The sequence below is a fragment of the Poecilia formosa genome, unplaced genomic scaffold (assembly GCF_000485575.1).
Source record: "Poecilia formosa unplaced genomic scaffold, Poecilia_formosa-5.1.2 Scaffold59, whole genome shotgun sequence".
In the NCBI taxonomy this organism is placed as follows: domain Eukaryota; kingdom Metazoa; phylum Chordata; class Actinopteri; order Cyprinodontiformes; family Poeciliidae; genus Poecilia; species Poecilia formosa.
In genome coordinates this window covers 1772946-1791699 of record NW_006799998.1, presented here as the reverse complement: position 1 = coordinate 1791699, position 18754 = coordinate 1772946, and the positions used below count along the sequence as shown (strand labels likewise).

The 18754-nt window shown below is 37.1% G+C and overlaps 1 protein-coding gene across 1 annotated transcript in view; it reads right to left on the bottom strand.

Annotated features, from left to right (window-relative positions):
* Window positions 1-18754, bottom strand: part of myom3 (myomesin 3) — a gene marked incomplete at its 3' end in the record, with an annotated part of 36503 nt that overhangs the window by 14320 nt on the left and 3429 nt on the right. The window contains exons 3-11 of the mRNA XM_016672333.1: window positions 14357-14461; window positions 9786-9939; window positions 9300-9457; window positions 8245-8337; window positions 7890-7978; window positions 4913-4957; window positions 2737-2877; window positions 2487-2648; window positions 935-1076 (exon numbers count right to left, since the gene is read on the bottom strand). Of these exons, the coding sequence (XP_016527819.1) occupies window positions 935-1076; window positions 2487-2648; window positions 2737-2877; window positions 4913-4957; window positions 7890-7978; window positions 8245-8337; window positions 9300-9457; window positions 9786-9939; window positions 14357-14461 (1089 nt within the window). The remainder of the gene's footprint in view (window positions 1-934; window positions 1077-2486; window positions 2649-2736; window positions 2878-4912; window positions 4958-7889; window positions 7979-8244; window positions 8338-9299; window positions 9458-9785; window positions 9940-14356; window positions 14462-18754) is intronic.

Below are 18754 nucleotides of genomic sequence, written 5' to 3'. Positions count from 1 at the left end.
CACACAAAAGTCATTCCTGCCTGAAACACACAGACAGCAGCCTGCTGTGAATTTGCCAGTGCATATGACAACCCCTGTGGAGATGTTTTTCTCTGACAGCAGTTCTGAGACAAGTTGGAATGGAAAGTAAAACAGATGCAGAAAATAATGAAACAATCACAGGTAAAAAATATATATATATATATATGTAATAAATAAAAATGCAAAGGCAAAATGTTACATTTTTAGTTAGTGAATAGTTACATTAAAAAATGCAGCAGTTATTTGTTTGCAGAGTTATGTTAAAAACATTGTGTTAAAAAAACTAAAAGTTTGGTCAAAATATTACACAAAAGGAAAAAATACCTGCTTTTGCAACATAACACAAATCAGGCAATTAGGCAAGTAAAGGGCTTCTCATAAAAACATTAAATGTGAAGTGATTTATCAACATAGAAGACATTCTTATTTCCAAAGTCAAGTTAAAATATAAGGTTACAGATGATAATAAATTTAGTCATTTCGGAGCCAAAAGAGCTACTTCTACTTTGAGAGTTGTGCTAAAAGAGCCAGCTCTCTGAAAAGAGACAAACGTTTCATTACTACCTGATTCGAAATCAGAGTCAAGCATCACTGAAAAAGTCTGTAAAAAGTCTGTAAATGAAAAATGATCAGGAACATTTGGCAAATAGAAGAAACTTCAGAAGATAATAAAAAAAAGAAACACAGTATAATTATTCTCACATTTGACTACTATTACTGCCAGCAGGGATAAAATTAAGTAGTACTGAGTCAAATGTCTGAACTTACTGGGCAGCAAAAAAAATGAGTGAAGCATTGAACTTTTAAGTGGGTCTCTTTTGCCAAGACTTAACTTGAATTTTAATCTGCGATTTATAAATATTGTAAGTGCAGAACAAATCTGACGTACAGGTTAGGTCAGACTGATTCTCACCTCTCCACATAATAGCCCTCCACAGGTGATCCTCCATCAGCACTGGGCGGCTGCCAGGTCAGAAAGACGTAGTCCTTGTTGACATCGGACACCTCCACTGCCAAAGGGGATGCAGGACCTCCTGGTACTGCAGCCGACCCATCTAAGTGAGAACAGTAATGAGTCAGAAAAAGAATGCTGAAAGTTAGGGAAAAAAAATCCAACACTTAATTATTATGGATCGTTTGCTTATCAGAAAAAGTCTTAATCTAAACTTTTTTGGGGGGTTAGCATTTGCTCTTACATCAGCTGTAAAAATAACCAAAGAATCTAGATCAAACATGCACAATGTAACTTAAACAACGACAGAGAGAAGCTACAAAAACACATAGAAAATCTGTCTTTTTTTGAAGGGATTAAAGAAATACATTGACGTTTCCAAACCGCTTTCTCATGCTAGAAATATATTTTCAAACAACAAAAAGAAGTCGCCATCACGTGCATCTGTTTTTATCCCTTAGACCTCCAATTATTTGTTTTTTGTGCAATGCTATACACGCTTGGAATGCAAATATGACAACTGAATTAATCAGGAAGTTTACTTGCAGAGTAGTTAGAAGACTTACTAATTAGTTACTCCAACTGTTATAAAGGCTCTGCTCTTTAATGTTTGCAACCGAGGCCTGAGACAAGATGAAAACAGAAGCTTTGCAGAAAGTTATATCTGTATTTGGAGTCATATGTTGTGCACACAAAGTTTATGAATGATGCAAAGCATATCAAACTCCTTCTGAGGCACACACACTTGCATCACAATGAAAAACAAACACGAGCCAAGCATCCTCACAAAGCTGAGCGTTTTTCCAAGTGGTTTATATACATTCTGCAGATGCCGTGTCAGAGGTAAAACTGCAGTCCATGAAGACCATATAGTTCCACAGAATGAAGTTAACAAGCTCTCCGCTGCAGAACAGTTTGATTGATGGTGCAATTTCAGTGTATGAATCACTGCTGTTTGCTGACAGGAAATGAAAGCAAAACCAGAATTTGGTGACGACAACCGGTGTTTGGAGGAGGCGAGGTTGCTCAAACACTATTTATCTCGGATGGGACAGCAAATGATGATTCCACACTCCAAGCTCTAAAGGTGACTCCAAAGTACCCGTCAGTTTGAAAAACATCGAGTTTGACTCTGTAAAAGAAATCTGGGCTCCAAGTTTTTTGAGAGGCCTGAGGTAGTTTCTATGAGTCCCCCTGGCATTGTCGGAGAGACTTAGAAGACCCTGAAAGTAAAACTGGGTAGAAAAATCACAAACCAGAATGTTGTTTGTTTTATAATTTTGGTCTCTGCTGTGTAGAAAACATTGTTTAACATGTTTAAAATGCATGTCACATTTCTGATTCATGTAAGTAAAACTGAAAAAAAGTGTATTCCAATAAAATGTGTGTTTTGTGTGTTTTTTTTTTTTTTGTGGTTATGTGACAAAATGCAAAAAGATCAAAAAGATCCAAGGTGGTATGATTCCTCTTGCAAGTCACTTTTTTAAATCAATGCCTTCATCTTATTTCTCACCTTTAAGGTAGACAAAAGCCAAGTGTTCCTCAGTTCCATCCCTGGTCCTCAGTCTGGCACTATAAACACCTTCATGCTCCTTGTACACAGCCATCATAGTGATGATGGATTTATTGTCAAATGTCTTAATGTCAACATTGCTGGACTGCTGCAGCTGTATGCCTGGAGGATGACAGCATGGTTGAGTGTCAGAAGTGTGCCATATTTAAACTGCCAAAAAATGTGCCACAGGCGACTCCAGTTGCACAACCATCTCTGAACCAGAGGACGTCCTGCTGGAAAGGAAGCAGGTCTGATGTGAAGGTACACTGCAGGGAGAGGCCACTCCCCTCCTTTACCCAGGTAGGTGGAAAGGAAATGTCAAACCAGGCTTCTTTTTGTTGCTGCAAGCCTAGCAGAGGCAGAAGAAAAAGAAGGTCAAGGAGTGTGATGTAATAAAAATATAATAACAAAGAGAGAGAGAGATGGGAAGGAAAACAAAAGGATAATATTTTGAGTGAATGCTCTTTTGAACTTGTTCTGAACTGATCGAACTACAGGAATGGATCCTGATGATGGGAAATGTAGGAACATTCTGTCATTGTGCCATTAAAACTGATGTGTGCAAAGATATCAACTTGTTAGTATCTGGAGGGAACACACCCAGCTTCTTCAACACCAGAAATGGAAGGGTATGAAAGAACACCAGAGGGGTTTTAGCTAATTAAAAAATATATTTTTATGCTGCGTGGTATAACCATAAGAAAAAAAATAAACCCTTCATACAAAAGACCACAAACACAAAAGACCTCCACATGAAGCAGCCTGTGGGAACACTACATAAAACAACAGTAAAGCTGAAAATGTGGCACATTTTGAAAGTAAGCAGCTCCCTTCTGCCATCAGTCATTTCCTGGCTTACCAAGGCATCAATCCATAAAATCTGGGCATGACCAACATGTGTTTCAAGCAGCTTGTCAAACCTGGTTGTCTGAAGTGAATCTGTCACCAACAGACAGCAAAATGTTTTCTATGATAATTACATTCTGCTAAGCTAAATCACCGTTAAGTTAATATGCATATCCGCTTGTCATCATTCAAACCCTCGAAGATAGGATGACAAAGATAAATTTTCCACAGTTGCTCTTTTGTTTATTGGCTGATTTGTGCAGAAGAAAAAAAACATTCTCATGAGATAATCAAGTATCATTTAGATAAAAAAAGAGGGCATACAACTTTACAGGACATTTTCTAAGATGAACTTCTCCTAGGATGCTGATAAAACTTCATTCAAAATGATTACCATCTGATTTCTTACTTTGGGGAATGTACTGTATTGATTGTAGAGAGAGAGCTTCTGGGAACATACTATTGTAAACTAGATTAAATCGCATAATCTTGATATGCATTTGTATGTATTTTCAGGGATGTATCCAATTTAAAATCATTTAAAGTGACAAAAACTTTATAAATATACATTTAAAATCTAATTCTACAAACAAATAATGGCCTAATTAAACTATTTTAGATTTACACCATAAGATTAGGGGGAATTGCTTGCTAAATGAAATGCAGGGTCTCCTTATTATACAGATTGACATTTCAGCACATTCAAAGTTGCAAATCAAGCACATCCCAGATTTGCAATTTAGGTTTTCTCTGAATAAACTGAACAGACATAATACGACTGGAATACGTATTCTATTTGTTTCTAATAAGTCGAGACCTGCACAGATTACTCTTGTTTTTGAAGGACTTGGATACTATATTATGGAATAAAAATTGAGTTGATGAAAATATCCGACTTCCACATTAAAGCCAAACTCTAAAGTGCCAATTATGTATGACCTGATTCCTCAAAGTTTTGTTCCTGATATATTTCTGCCTTTTTTCTACATACATTCACAGGACAGCCTTGTCAAACATTATGAACAATCGATCAATTCTAATGAGTGGGCAGCCTTGTTATTATTGTAGAAACAGCAATATAAATCAATGAACTGTACATTTTGGCCAAAAAACTGCTGATCCTCACACATGGTTGAGGCTATATAGGTCAAAGACTACCAGAGCTGGGAGCAAAATGGGATAAATCTCCTGCTACTGCCGAGATGAAATATACATGACTGTCATTTCTGCTTAGATATGAGCAAGTCATTTTATCCCTGCAGCAAGCGACTCATATCTAATTAACACCCTTACATCCACAAACACCCACGGAGAAACATAAATCCAACGATAAACAAACACCAGCGATGCAGTGCACCCTTTCAGTCCAGCCATATCTTTCTTGAGGAAGCACGGCACACAGCACTGCTGAGTGTCATGCCAGAGTTTTCAAAGCCACTCAGACCTCCCTCCTTCGCAGGAGAAAAAAAGGGAGCTTCAAAGTGTGGCAGAGAAAATGAAAGGGGACACTTTTTATTAGGCCCTGGTTTGAAACTTACCGGTGGTCTGCGAGCACTCTGAACCAGCCATGGCTCCATGATATGCTGAATCACGAAGTAGCAGAGCAGGACAGATTAAAGAAAGGAGGGGAGTTTTAAAAAATAGAGAGAGACATCAGGAAGAACATTGTAAAAACGAAGGAGAAGGTAGCAAAATAGGGAGGCAAATTAAACTGGGCAGTGCCACATTTACAGAAAACACAGAATATTCTCTGGAACTGAGGATTTTAAAAAAAATAAATAAATAAAACAGATATTTAAAATATACCCAAAGAATACACACCTTGAGTAGTTGAATAAGATTTTCACAATGCTGTAAAAAAGTAGTTCCCTATTACAGATGATTTCTATTTTAGCCTTTTTGTTGAACCTAAATATTTCGGATTCTGCATAAAATGATATCAATGTTCATAAATCAGACAAAAATAAAATAAGTAAATACAAAAATATTTTTTTCAAATGAAGATTTCATCCCTTTAAAGAAAAACACCAGCCAAACTACCCTGGTCATTTGCTTAAAATATAATTGCCCTCCTTGTTGTTTTGGGAGAAAGTGTTAAATTGCACTGCATTATTATGAATCAGTCTGGAAAAGGCACCTTTTAAGTATTTGGGACACTAGAAAAATAGTGAGAACCATTTTTCCCCACACATAAAATAGGAGTGAAGCTTTTCATGAATTTCTAGCCAATCAAAATTGCTCTGACAGCATAAATGTTTCATCCAGGAAGTCCTAAAATAACCAAGAACAACATCTAAAGCACAGCAAATCTCACTTAGGCCTTATTCATTCCAGTTTTATGGCTTCATGAATCAGAAGTACTGAATAAGATCTGATACACGACTAACCTACACGTGAAAGGAGCCTAGTTTCCTAGGATACCAAAAGCAGGTGGAGGGCCTGATTAAGGCTAAATTGTGTTCACCTGTGATTAGCTGACCATAACGGCAACACCAAGACCTCAATTTTCATGCTTGTTTTTGTACCACTGCCACTGTTACTGTACAGCAAAAATCTACACAGATACATGGTATGACCAAGTGTGGCAAGTGGATCTATATAAACATCGTCCACCATAAACTTACGGTGAGAAGCTAACTAACTCGGTATTGGTCAATGGAAATATGCGGTTTAAGATTAATTGTAATATTTTAATGTATGTTTAGTGTGGCGAACTGGAAAATTTGTTGCGAGAAACGCACTGACTGGGCTACAGGCTGTTTGCGGACTTCATAGGAATCTATGTGACACAACTCCACGGTTCTGCCACTGGTGAGTAAATACCTTTTTTTGTTGTTTTTTGTTTGGCCCATGCTGTTGCTTTGAGTGAAAGCGGTTGTTTATTGGTGGCAGGACCCGTTGGTTCGTCGTCGTCATTTTGACTTTAGTGCATTTTGAATTCTTGAGATGCTTTTCATAATCGTGCACTGGTTTTGACCACTTGTTTCGTTCGAACTAGTTTCCTATTATTTCACAATAATTATAGTAAGGAAGTCTAGCCTGCTGTTTTTGTTTGTTTTTTCTTGGGAGGTGGAATGGCCACTGAATTAGGTTTGTGATGCTCTCAAGTGTTGGGTTTATCTGTTTTACTTTCTCTGTTTGAAACACTTAAAGCACTTCTTCTGTCTCTTGTGGTTTTAATGTTTTTGATAAGAGCTTGGAGCGTCTTCACTGTTTATTCTAGCACTAAGCTTCTTATGTCCCCCCCCACCTGGACTCACTTGTGATTTCTACTTAGACTAAAAGCTTGATTAGAAGTTGTCTGTTTGACTAAAACCTGTGTTTACAGTTTGCTTACCTACGATAATCTATTCATGGACAGAATATTCTGTGTTCATCTTAATAAATTTGAAAATCAGATGAACTGCATTTATTTCAATAATCCAACTCAGAGTAAAACTCACTAAGATACAGAAAGAGATGTTTCAATTGCTTTTCTGTTGTCATGATTACTATGGCTCACAACAAATGCCACTACCCCAAAATCAGTGTGTCAAAAATAAAATGAATAAATACAGATCGTGAAAAAATTTTCAGTATAAAAATGTAGGCTTGCTGCTGTGATTTGCTTTATATGCACTCTAGAGGTGTTTTCCTTGGTTTAAGCGTTTCTTTGCACACAACAACTTGGAGAACCTATCCTGAAAAAGTAGACTTTTTGTGAAAATCCCCTAACCATTGCTTGACAAGCCTCTCAATGCTGCACAACTTTTCCTTCTACTCAAATTTTCATTATTGGATACATCATACTGTAAACAGCCAGCTTCAAAAACAATAACCTTTTTGTGGCTTATTCTTTTTATGGAGGGTATCAATGTCTGCCTGCTAGACAAATCAGTTTGCTTCCTCATGGTTATGTAGGTCATAACAAGCCTAAGGAACATTTCTGCAATATAAATTGTCTTACGTAGTACTATAGTTTTCTGAGAAACTGCATTTGAGGTTTTCATTAGCTGTTAGTCAATCCAAAATTTAAAATGACAAGAAAAAAACCCCACTTAATTCAGTTTGTTTTAAAATATTGATACAGAAAATATCCTCTATTTAAAAGGTTCACTACATTTATAAATGAGTTTCTCATATATTCAGGTATTTAGATTCATTAAGATGCACTTGTCTTGTTTGTTTGAATATTTTACAGCTGAAACGCAGCCACTAGGAGGCAGTGTTGTCAATAAATAACTAAGTAGATACAGTATGTGTTTTTAATTTAATATTTGTGCAATGTGGAGTTGTTTATACTCGTCACTGGATAATTTTATGACAGCAGTGACATGTGCACTGAATTTGTCTGTAGATATTTCACTTTGTAGTGAATCTGAATATTTATTTGTTTTTGATATTTGCCAAATCAGTTTTCCAGTGCCTCATAACGAATATAAAGCCTGAAAGTGAACTCTTCCCTATCTCGGGATCCATCTTGGTTTTCATAATGGTTTGGAGCAAAACTTGTTTGACATGTATAAGGTCACTCACAGTTTACTACTAAGGTTCCAAATGTTGTTGCTTCGCCCAGAGCGCTCTTGGCAACCACTTTATACTCTCCAGCATCTGCTGGAAAGCACCTTTTGAAGAGTGAAGAATGCATTGTAAATGATTGACCACAAAAAAAGTTTACTCCACATGTAGTTCTCTAGCTCAAATGGGTCGTTCATATAAATAAAAAAACAAACCCCAAGGGGAAAAAAATATATATTTAATTTTGCCAGCCACATCTTGCAGAATATCTTGCCTTGTTCAATTTTAGTTTCATCCATTTATGTCCACTCCCATAATAAGCTTTTTATGGAAATATTTTCAGCATTAATAGCACTTTTAATCATGAACCTACCTTCTGATCTCCAGTAAACTGAGGCCAACATTTTGTTGGAGGCTGTAATTCCATGGTTGGGAAGATATTATTAGTGGTTCACCGTCTTTGTACCTGAAGAATAAGTAAATAGTCTTTGTTGATATGACAGTCATGCATGCATGTTCCTTTGAAAACAAAAGCTGCATTTGGATGCTACATTCTCCTGCTTACTGATTACTCGTTTTTAACATTCTGCATCGAGGTAAAGTTTGGACGACTGTACACAGCAGAAGGAAAGCCTTTGATCTTTCATTCTCTCATGTGCCGATTTTTGTTGAGCACAGACCTTTGCAGCTCATTGGGCTTGATGGGTCCCATATGGGTTGGTTAAACTCGGGAGCCACAGGTTATCTCGATCTCAGTGTTCATGCATACTAAATATCCTGAGCCCTTTCATCACCTAGTCTCACAGCAACTCAGGTCTCAGGGTCAATAGTTTGGCAAACTTCCTGAATTTGCACAAGCAATTTTATATTAATACACGGTGCAATATTTAGCTCTGGGACCTCGGCTTGGGAAGAAAATGCCTTGACTTTTCGGCCACATGCTGGAGGTCATTTCTATTTCTTTTTACCCGTATTTGACTGTTATGAATATATGTTACTGATATTTACACAGCCAACAGTAATTTTGGCATGACTGTGTATTGTATTGCATGAGTACCAAAAACCACATTTCATTAGCTTTTGCAGTAGAAACAAATTATTTATTTATTTTTGGAAATTAAGACCCTTTAAAAAAACCCGGATTATATACATGACATTAAGATATCTTATTTCCTACTAAATCTCTATATTTAAAATGTATGCACACTGAGAGGGGAGTGGATCTGAGGTCAAATACTTTGGCCAGAAATGTTGCTTCTCATTTGCATTTTGCCAATGGCTTCAAGTGATAGATTTGACAGTTCAGTCATAGACTGGATGTCTAGGACAATTCAAATTTGGTAGTGTCTTGGGGAAAAAAAGAAACACTCAATAGATTATCTAAAGCCATAGAAATGACATGCAGAACAGATAGATGCTCATTCATACCACTGAATCTTTGGGGGTGGACAACCCCGTACACTGCAGGACAGTATCACTTTCATTCCCTCCCAGACTGTGTGGGCTCTCAGAGGGATGGTGAAATCTGGAGCTTTCTGACTCAGTCTCTCCAAGTAGTTCATATGGGCAGACTTCTTATTTTCTGCCTGAAATACAGATGATGGACAGTATTTTAAGAAACTGATATATTCTATGGAAAAAGAAAATGAAAAATGAAGCATGACAAACAAAAGATCAAGGAACAGGTAAAAAAAAAATTCTTGGAATAAATCTACTTTTTTCTTCCCCTTAACAATTTGACATTGCACAACATTAGTCTTTTATACAAAATTCCAATAAAATATACTAAATGCTTTGGAAAACTTGGGTGTGAATACATCTGTAAAGCAGTGTGCTTTATAAATAGTACAGTACAGTGTACTATTCATGTACACTTCATGTATACATGAACTATCCAGATACACATGTTTCTACCTGTCTGCGGAGCGCCATTTTGTCAACACGATTGCGCAACAGATGCTGGTTCCTTATCACATCTATCTCGGTCCTCTCCGCCTCATTACCAAAGCGAGTCCACTTCTCTCTGTGGTACTCTTCATCTGCAGCCATCGTTTCTTGCAGAACTTCCCTATCACAAAGGAAAATTAAAAAATGTTATTACTTGCATATTTTTTTAATAAGTTATAACAAAGTATAACGGACACCAAGGTAAAACGGCAATACGCCTTAGTAGTTGTATTACCTGCATTACCTAACTTTTTTCTTCTTTTTTTTTTTTTTTTAATTTGACAAAGTAGCAGCAGCACCAACAACCTGAGCAGGTTCTGAACCAATTGCAAGGTACCACTGATCGTTTTTTGAATGCAGATGTTTAATTCTCTCCCAGTTTATTTAAACAAATGTTAATTTTCTTTTATGGCTCTTTCAAATGCTCAGGGTCGACCATTGTGATTTGTTGCTTTGTGCTTATGTCGTTTTGTATAATGAGCTCCATTTGCTCCCGTGTACTAAAGGGAGTTGGATGTTACTCTTTCAGGACAGGAAAATTAAATCCAGCTGCCACTGCTGGTTTGTTTGAATTTGAAAAGATGAGCTGCCTGCTACCAAAGAAATCTGCCGCATGTCTATCTTTACAGGAATTCACATGTGGACAGTTCAAAGTGATTCTGTTTTTGGCTAGGAGGCACTCTTAATTTCTCTTGTCGAGCTCATATCTTTAAAGGCTTATGGTGATATTCTACAACGAAACATATTTTTCTCTTTTTCATAGCTGGTGAAAACTTTATATCTGTGCTTGCTCTACTGTTTCCTTGCTTTTGAAAGAGAATCAATTCACATGTGTATAGCTTGTTGTAGTTGTGAATATTTCCAACTTATGTTGCATCCAACATCTCCTGTGGTTAGTATAGTTCATTCATATGTATGGTTTTAAACATGCTTCACACACAGTTATGGTCTTTCTCTGTATTTTCTAGACATTTTAATAGTCGCCCCTAAACAGGGATATTTTTTTTCCATCTTTTGATTGACAGTCCCAAGAGTTTAATTATTTCAGAACCTACTTCACAAACAAATACGTTGCAGCAGCAGAGACTGGAACTTCATTCTTCAGATAATCTCTTCCCTTTGCTTTGATGGCCAGTAGAGTAAATATAATGGACCCCAAATGGTTGTAATTATTCTGTAAAATGCAGAACCTGGATGAATGAATATGCAAGTAAATGCACATGCTTAGAATCATATACACATCCAGGTGCTCAAAACACAGCTTTAACTTGTGAGTTCACTTGATGATTTAGTGTGTGCCAGTGTTTTTGATATATTTTGGCTCAAATATGTTAAGCCTCGAGGGGATAAAACACAGACTTTCTTAACTTCATTTTAACATGAGCTGTTGCTGAAATTGCATCTCATCCTAAAACATGTAGGTAGGCAAAATGTTGGAAAACCACCAAATGCCAGATTCTCTTCAATAAAAATTAAAATGAATGTCACTCTCTCAAATCCTGTCAGGCATAGCCAAAGTAATAGTGTTCGACTATTCATAAGCTTTCAACCCCATCTTTCAGCTCTTAACCTGCAGGAGTTAATCATACTCTACATTAGGGGATTTCCCTCCCTTTGTGCTGAAGTTTCAACACATGCTGAATTCATCAAGATGTCTGAGAAACATCTTGATGATAACTTAAGAAAAAGTTATCACAGTGATAACTTATTAAAAATAAATCTACCATCTGGTTTAGATCAAATGTGCTATTTCAGCAAGACAAAATATTTAAAAGCTGAAATGGCCTGGTAAAGTTGGATTAATTGTGCACAGAGAATGAAAAGGGCTATTGTCTCATAATATTGAAGTTTAGGGAAGAGAGCACATAGAGATGTGAGACGGTAAATTGGGTAGGACCCATTCATGCTCCTTTGGCACAGCTAGAATCTCCCCTTAATTTCACCTCAATGGTAATGCTGTCTAAGTATTCGCCATACTTTCCAATTTACAGGGACAGAAAAAAACGGTGCCCCTGTTCAGGTGTCTTCTGTTTTTACTTTTCTAAAAAGTCTTGGGTTATCAAGATAGTTTCTGGCAAATTTCAAACAAGGCTTTGTGCTACATTTGTTTTGCAGTAGATGGATAGATGGATTTTGTCTGTGGCAACAAATATTCCTTTGACGGGGCTTCGTTGAAACGAAAATTAAGATGATGCTAAATAAAATTACAATGAGAAAAACAAGATCCACACTAATGCAAGGAAACTTGGGGTTTGCTCCATTTGTGGATGAAAGCTCTCATAATTGATGACTGGAGTCATTTTGTAACCATTTCTAAATTAATTAATCTGTTCTTGAGCTTTAGATCAAGGCATGATGTTTCTTTTTCAGTTATTTTTGTATACTTTGTGTTTTCAGGTAGGATCTACAGGTGTTTTTTTCTAATATTTTTCAATTTTAGTTAATATATGAAATCAAACTTTCTTTTGCTTCTTTTCTATTCTCTCCACCCCACATTGGCGTGGAAATGGGGAAAAATATTCCAATGTTCCACTTTACACTGCTGACAAGGTCAACAACCTAAAGATGTCACAGATGTTTTGACACAAGTGTAATCATATTCTGGATGTATTGGAAGACAACAAAATAGCTGCTCCTGCACTTAAGCCCCCAAATGTGAAGAAGTTATTAAATCTCAAGACAGATGCTGCGTGACCCAGACGAAACAAGGTGCCCTTACAGTAAGAGAGGGATTTTGATAAAGCAAATCAAGTCACCAGAGGCAACAATTGCCTTGCTTCTGTTCTCTGCGACCTAAACCTCTCCATTCTGGGGCTTATTTTTAGATGTGACATCCTCTTTCTGACAGCTGAACAGTAATCCTGTTCTGGCAACATGATCAGGAGACACTCGCAGAGTAAAGGATAGCTCTACACTACATGCCGTTAACAAAGTGCTCCTAGATTCCTATTCACTAATACTTTAGACTACATGCTCTGGTAGCAAATTACATCTGGTAACCAGCATGATACTACTGTTCTTCTGCTGGTAAATATTTTATCTTGTTTGGATTGTAAGAACAAGCCTTTCACAAAAATCCCTTACAAGTGTCATCAAACCTGGTGATGAGTCCCTGGAAGTAGAAATGTTGTTAAGTAAACGGAAGCCTAGTCAAAGCTTAGATGTACAACACTTTTCACAACTTGGATCACCAATTGTAAAGATGTATTAATGCAGGAATTATTGAGCTTTTCTGACATGATCCCTGGAGTACCTAACTCTCTTAAAAAAGAATAATTAAATGTCCAGATTAGGGGGAAAAAAGGTCTGAAATACACATTTTGATACAAAATAAGATTTAGGGTATTCTTCCTGAATGTTTGTGCCTAAAATTGCTTTATTTTGCTCTCTTTTTGGAATGCCACATTGATTATCCAGAATATCATTAATATTATGTTAACCATCAGAAAAACCAGCTGATAAAACTCTGTACCATTTTGCAGACGCTTCCTTCCCCTCTTCCTCTGTATGAAATAGAGACAAAGCTTCTGCTGTATGACACAGTTGAGTGATTATGGCTCATTACTGGTGTGACATTCTTTAGAACAGCAACTGAAGGGCACCAGCTGGCCTTTATAGACATGGATGAATGAGATGAGGAAGAAGCCCTGATTTCCATTGTCAGATGAGACTTTAAAAGCTTTTACTCTGATCTGACTTGCAGGGCAAAGTGTGCATAGAACTTGACCCTCTTCTGTTTTTTTCTTTAAAGTGTGGAGATGAAGGATATGAAAGTGAGATCTGATTGATGGGAAGAGCATTAGAAGATCCATACATCATATAGGGAGGAAGTCCTCAAAAGAAAGGGGGGTGAACCCGGTCTTTAATTCAGCATGAGTATTTTTATTTTATTTTATTTATTTATTTTTGCCATTTTATAAACAAAATTATCCCGACCCCATTAGAAACTGAAAAACATATTGTAATCATAAGAATCAGGACACACAATCTATGGAGTTTTGTAAAAAAGGAATATTAGAATCAATAAAGTCAACAAAGCAGATTTACTGGAGCAAATCTCAAGCACTGTGGGTTTGCTGACCTCCTCAGCAGAGGCACATTTCCTTGGAAACTGGATGTTGGGTTTTCTGTAAGCTATAATAATCAAGATTAATAGTCACAAAATACTAATGTGTGGAAACTCTTTGAGTTTTAATTTTTGAATTAAATTACTAAAATTATATTTTTGATTACACTCTACTGATATTTTCCTGTGGTTATTATTACACTATACAAAAGTATCACAGATGTTGTTATGCAATTACTGTTGTCCTCTCAAACAATATGAGAGCATATTGTCTCCCTTCTAGGGCATGACAAAGATTTGTTACAATTGAGGACCTGAAGGGACTTGCAGTCCTCTGTGTTGTAAAAGTAATTGAGAGAAGCGTCACTAGATGCAGACAGCACTGTTTGCTTTTATATCTATGATGTCACTCTAGGCTGAATTGTCAACAAAACATACCGCATATACAAACATGGCTGAAATCCTGTCTTACCAAGTCCTGTGGCGGGGTAAATTGTTCATGTTCAGGATCTCTTTGACAGACATCAGATCAGCAGGAATGATGGGTTGAACATTAGAGAAGGAGGCATCCTCATCACTAAGGAAACATACGGGAGAAGAAAAAAAATATTGTATTAACACTTATTTTACATATTATTAAAACACAAATGATAAGCTATATCTGGTCTAACGTCATTTACTTTTCTAATTGTAAAATTGAGCTTTCAAAACAGTTAATTTTAATTTTCATTGTTCTCGTGTACCTCTAGAAAGCAGCACTGACTGCATAATCGTCTGAACTTTAAATGAAATCATGCTTCTACATAAGTTCTGCTTACTACTAACACATGGCATGTACATGAGGCTTTAGGCTAGTAAGGACTAGTTTTAAATGGTCAGTAAAGAGCCTGATTTTATCCAATATGGTGTCTTCTCACAGTTCTTAGTAAGGTGAACAAAAGAAGCAGTCTGGAGTTTTACACTCATGAAAAATAAAACCCCATATTGTTCTGCTACTATTCAGGAATAAGCCCTAAATGTTGATTAGTTTGTAATGTTTTATCTTTTGTTAGTTTTAAATACACTAGAAGTACTACATTGCAGTTTGGTGAGTCATGTTCAGCAGAATCTTATTTAAAAGGTACTATTAAAAAAAACATATTTACAGCTCTGTCTTGAGGAAGTATCACAGCTTACAGCAATAGAGTATTTTCTTTCACTGACAAAGAAATTCCCAAAAGAGGTTTGTGCAGAACTTTGGCATAGCATCAATGGTTCAACTATCTATTGTTTCTCTTGTTCTGTTTTTAGGCATTTTTGTTCTTATTTCCCACGAACTCAGAGGTTTAGTTATTGCTTCTTTGTTGTATTTGGTCTTTTAGAGTCTGCACCATTTTATTCTCTAGCTGACCAGTTCTCAGTCTTTTAGAGCACAATCCTGTTCAGGTAATTCAGTTCTAATAGTGGTGCTCTTGCAAAATGTTATTCTGCAGTGAACTTTGAACTAAAATCTTCACTCACTGGTTCCTTTTATCAGATACAGCTATTTAATGTTTTTGTTTGCACGGATATTGAATCAGCTATTTCTATTGCAGCAACCTAACGCATTTAGGGATCTGGGTGGGGTGAAGAAAGCTTGACATAAAAATCAAAGATCAGAGTAAGGAAGGAATGGATTTTATGAGACTTGTAGGCATTGTTGTAGTTGCCAAATGGGCAGGTCTGGTATGTTAATGTACTTGAGTTTACAAATCATCCAAGGCATGCTGATAACCGTCTCTGAACTCTGTTGATATCTTGAACCTCGAAGCAAAAGAGGTACAGCAGCAGAAAACCACAGAGGGTGCCACAGTTTGAATGTTGCCTGGTTTGAATAGTTTAGATTTTAGCTGCAATGTTCAGCTGGTGGTCAGAATTACAAAAAAAATTCAACAGTTCAGCCTGCTGGGGTGGTGTAATGATGTGAGGGACTTTTCCTGGCACACCTAGCGCCACAGCTTTGCAGAGTATTTTTTGGAGCCTGACCATCTCTTTTTGGTCATAATGGGTACTCATCTGCTGATCTCTTTCAGCTAAGTAATGTATCATAAAGTTTAAATAATCTCAAATTGGTTTCTTTAATGGGTTCACTGTACTCAAATCACCTCACTTATCTGTGCAGCTGAAAAATCTGCAGCAGCAATGTAATGGTATTGGTGAACATGAACCAGATTTCATGAGGTCTGTTTTTGACTCTAGACCAGGGGTGAAATAAACAATCCTGGTCCTCGAGGGCCGGTGTCCTGCAACTCTTGCATGTATCCCTGGTCCAACACACTTGAATCAAACAGCTGAGTCACCTCCTAAGTGCAGTCAGGTTCTCCAGAGTCCTGTTAACAACCTCATTATTTGAAGTTGAGACGCATCTAAAAGTTGCAGGAGACTGGCCCTCGAGGCCTGGAGTTGCCCACCCCTGCTCTAGACTGAAAGCGGTTCTCAAAGCATATGGAGATTCAACTTGGCACAAACAGGAAGTACCTAATAAGGTAACCAGTGAGTGCTCAATTGGTGCATTACATATGTTTTGTGGGAAAAAAAACAAAAGCAAAAAACAATAGTAACTCAAGTTCTGTCTGGCACAGTGTGACCCATTTTTACTCGAGTGTGAAAAATGTCATGACCAGAATCGGCTGCTTCAGCTCTGAGTGTTCCCCTTTCCCTCAGTGCTGTACAAACACATGCTATTGTCTTCAGGGATTTTATGCAATCAGGAGAAACGGTGGTTATGGTTGTGAGGTCACGCATATACCAATCATGTAGGTTACAAGCCAGAGGCTTTTGGATCTATTTAACACTTTAATTATGGTAGAGTGGTGATGTTTTTGTGGCGTTTTAGCATACAATCATTGGGAACATTTAGCTCTTACAGTGCACTGCTGTCGACTCTTAATTATGCTTGTATGTGTGCTTCAGTTGATGAGCCAGAACATAAACTCAGCATAATGAAAAAAATAATACAAGGAAGTAGACATGTACAGGGAAGGTATTTTTAATGAAAACACAACCAGTTATCTCCTTCAATAGAATGCCTCTTTAGGGATCCAAAGCATGTCCAGCCATGCAGATACACACTTGATACTCTTGTATACACTCTTGTGACGTACAACTGGCTTGTGAGAGGCAACAAGTGTTCACCACAATAAAACGAGCTGACCTTTTCTTTTGGCATCCCCATTTACAGGAGAAGGACTTTTATTGGCAACATAATCTCTAGTGGCAATGAGGTTTAAAGACATTTAGTGGAGGAGCTACTTTTTAATTCGCTCCCCTCTTTGGCAGATGAGTGTTGCTTTTTTAAAAACTGAGTAATTGCAGCTACACTGAGAGGGGATTTTAAGTTTCTGCGTTTTTTTTGTTGTTGTTTCACAGCTATATTTAAAATATTGGCTCAACATTGAAACAAAGTACTGTAAACTCCACCTGCACTGAAATAAAAAACACAGTTTATCTGTCAGATAAGTTTACTCAGGTGTGAATGACACAAACCCCAACTACCGTTGCCGCTAAGGTCTAGCCTCAGGCATTACTTTCCACAAGCCATCTTACAAATTGCAATGCAAATTTACATGACTTCTCTTTTCCTTTTGTTTGCCAGCTCAGAAATTTCCCCATTTCACGGTACTGTGAGAACAACTTCTGCTTTCCTGTTCTACGGGTGGTATCGCTAGAGTACAGCCACAGTTAGATACACAAAGAGACAAACCCACAGGGCACAGCATATAAACGCACAGGTGCATCCAGTAAAGCCAGCATGTGACTTGTACTGTGTGCAGAAAACTGGGGGATGTGAAGTCGTGTGTTAATAAACATGAAGAGCGTTCCTCAAAACACTAACGGGAGGAAATAAAAAGAGGAAAAATTGACTGGTACAGTACATTCTGCTCTCACTGTTGTGTGCAACTTAAAAAGTCTTACAGAACAATCTAACCATTGCACACAATGGGGGAAGGGGGGAAGTAAAATGCTTGAAACCTTAGTTTGAACTTTTTTTTTCTTTTTAATTTATCAATACTACAAACCACCTGCTCTCTCTCATAATTACTTTATACACAGAGACATGTCTTCTAAGTTCAAGTTAAACTAAGCTTAATGGTATAATTGCACATTTTCAACCTCTCTAAGCAGGAAAGTGGATCCAGTGCTCTTTTTATTCCGCAGTGGAGATTGTAGGTCCACAGGTTAGCCTAATTTAATAACTTGCCGCAGTAGAGGCTGTGAAAATCAAGCAAATTTGACTTGAGTGTCGCGTGACAGACGGAGAGTGATTTTGGTTAAATCTCAATAGGATTCTTTTGGCTCTTGTTTGATGTGTTGCATGAATTTCATTCTTCTTTTTATGTAGCTATGTAGGCTCACTGTGCAGTATTTGAGTCAGTGTGAAGATGAATATCATCTCACAGGGAGATGGGCTTAGAAATGTGAAGGGTTTGCTGCTGAGATGTGTGTGGAGGTGGCTGAAGTGGAGAAATATGTGATGAGAAAAGCAAAGTATCATAAATTATTGTAGTCAGAAAAGCATTTTGAACTCTTACATGCATATTGTGACACTGAGGGAAGATTTTTTTTTTACTTATCAGATGAATTAACAAGGACATTTTTGTGAAAATACTATGCATTGTTCCTGTCATTGTGCTTTGTTTTTTGCATCTCTTACAGTTATACACAAATGGTAGTAACTGGAAACCTTGCTGATTTTGCATTAATAGCACCTGTTTCAGAACAGCACCAATCCCACAATTACCTGTTAGTTGCAGATGTTTAAAATGTTTACTTCTGTGGGACTTTACATATTTTTGACTTTCTCAGAAATTCAAAAAAGTTTTACATTGGCTACATTTAAACTGAGAAACAT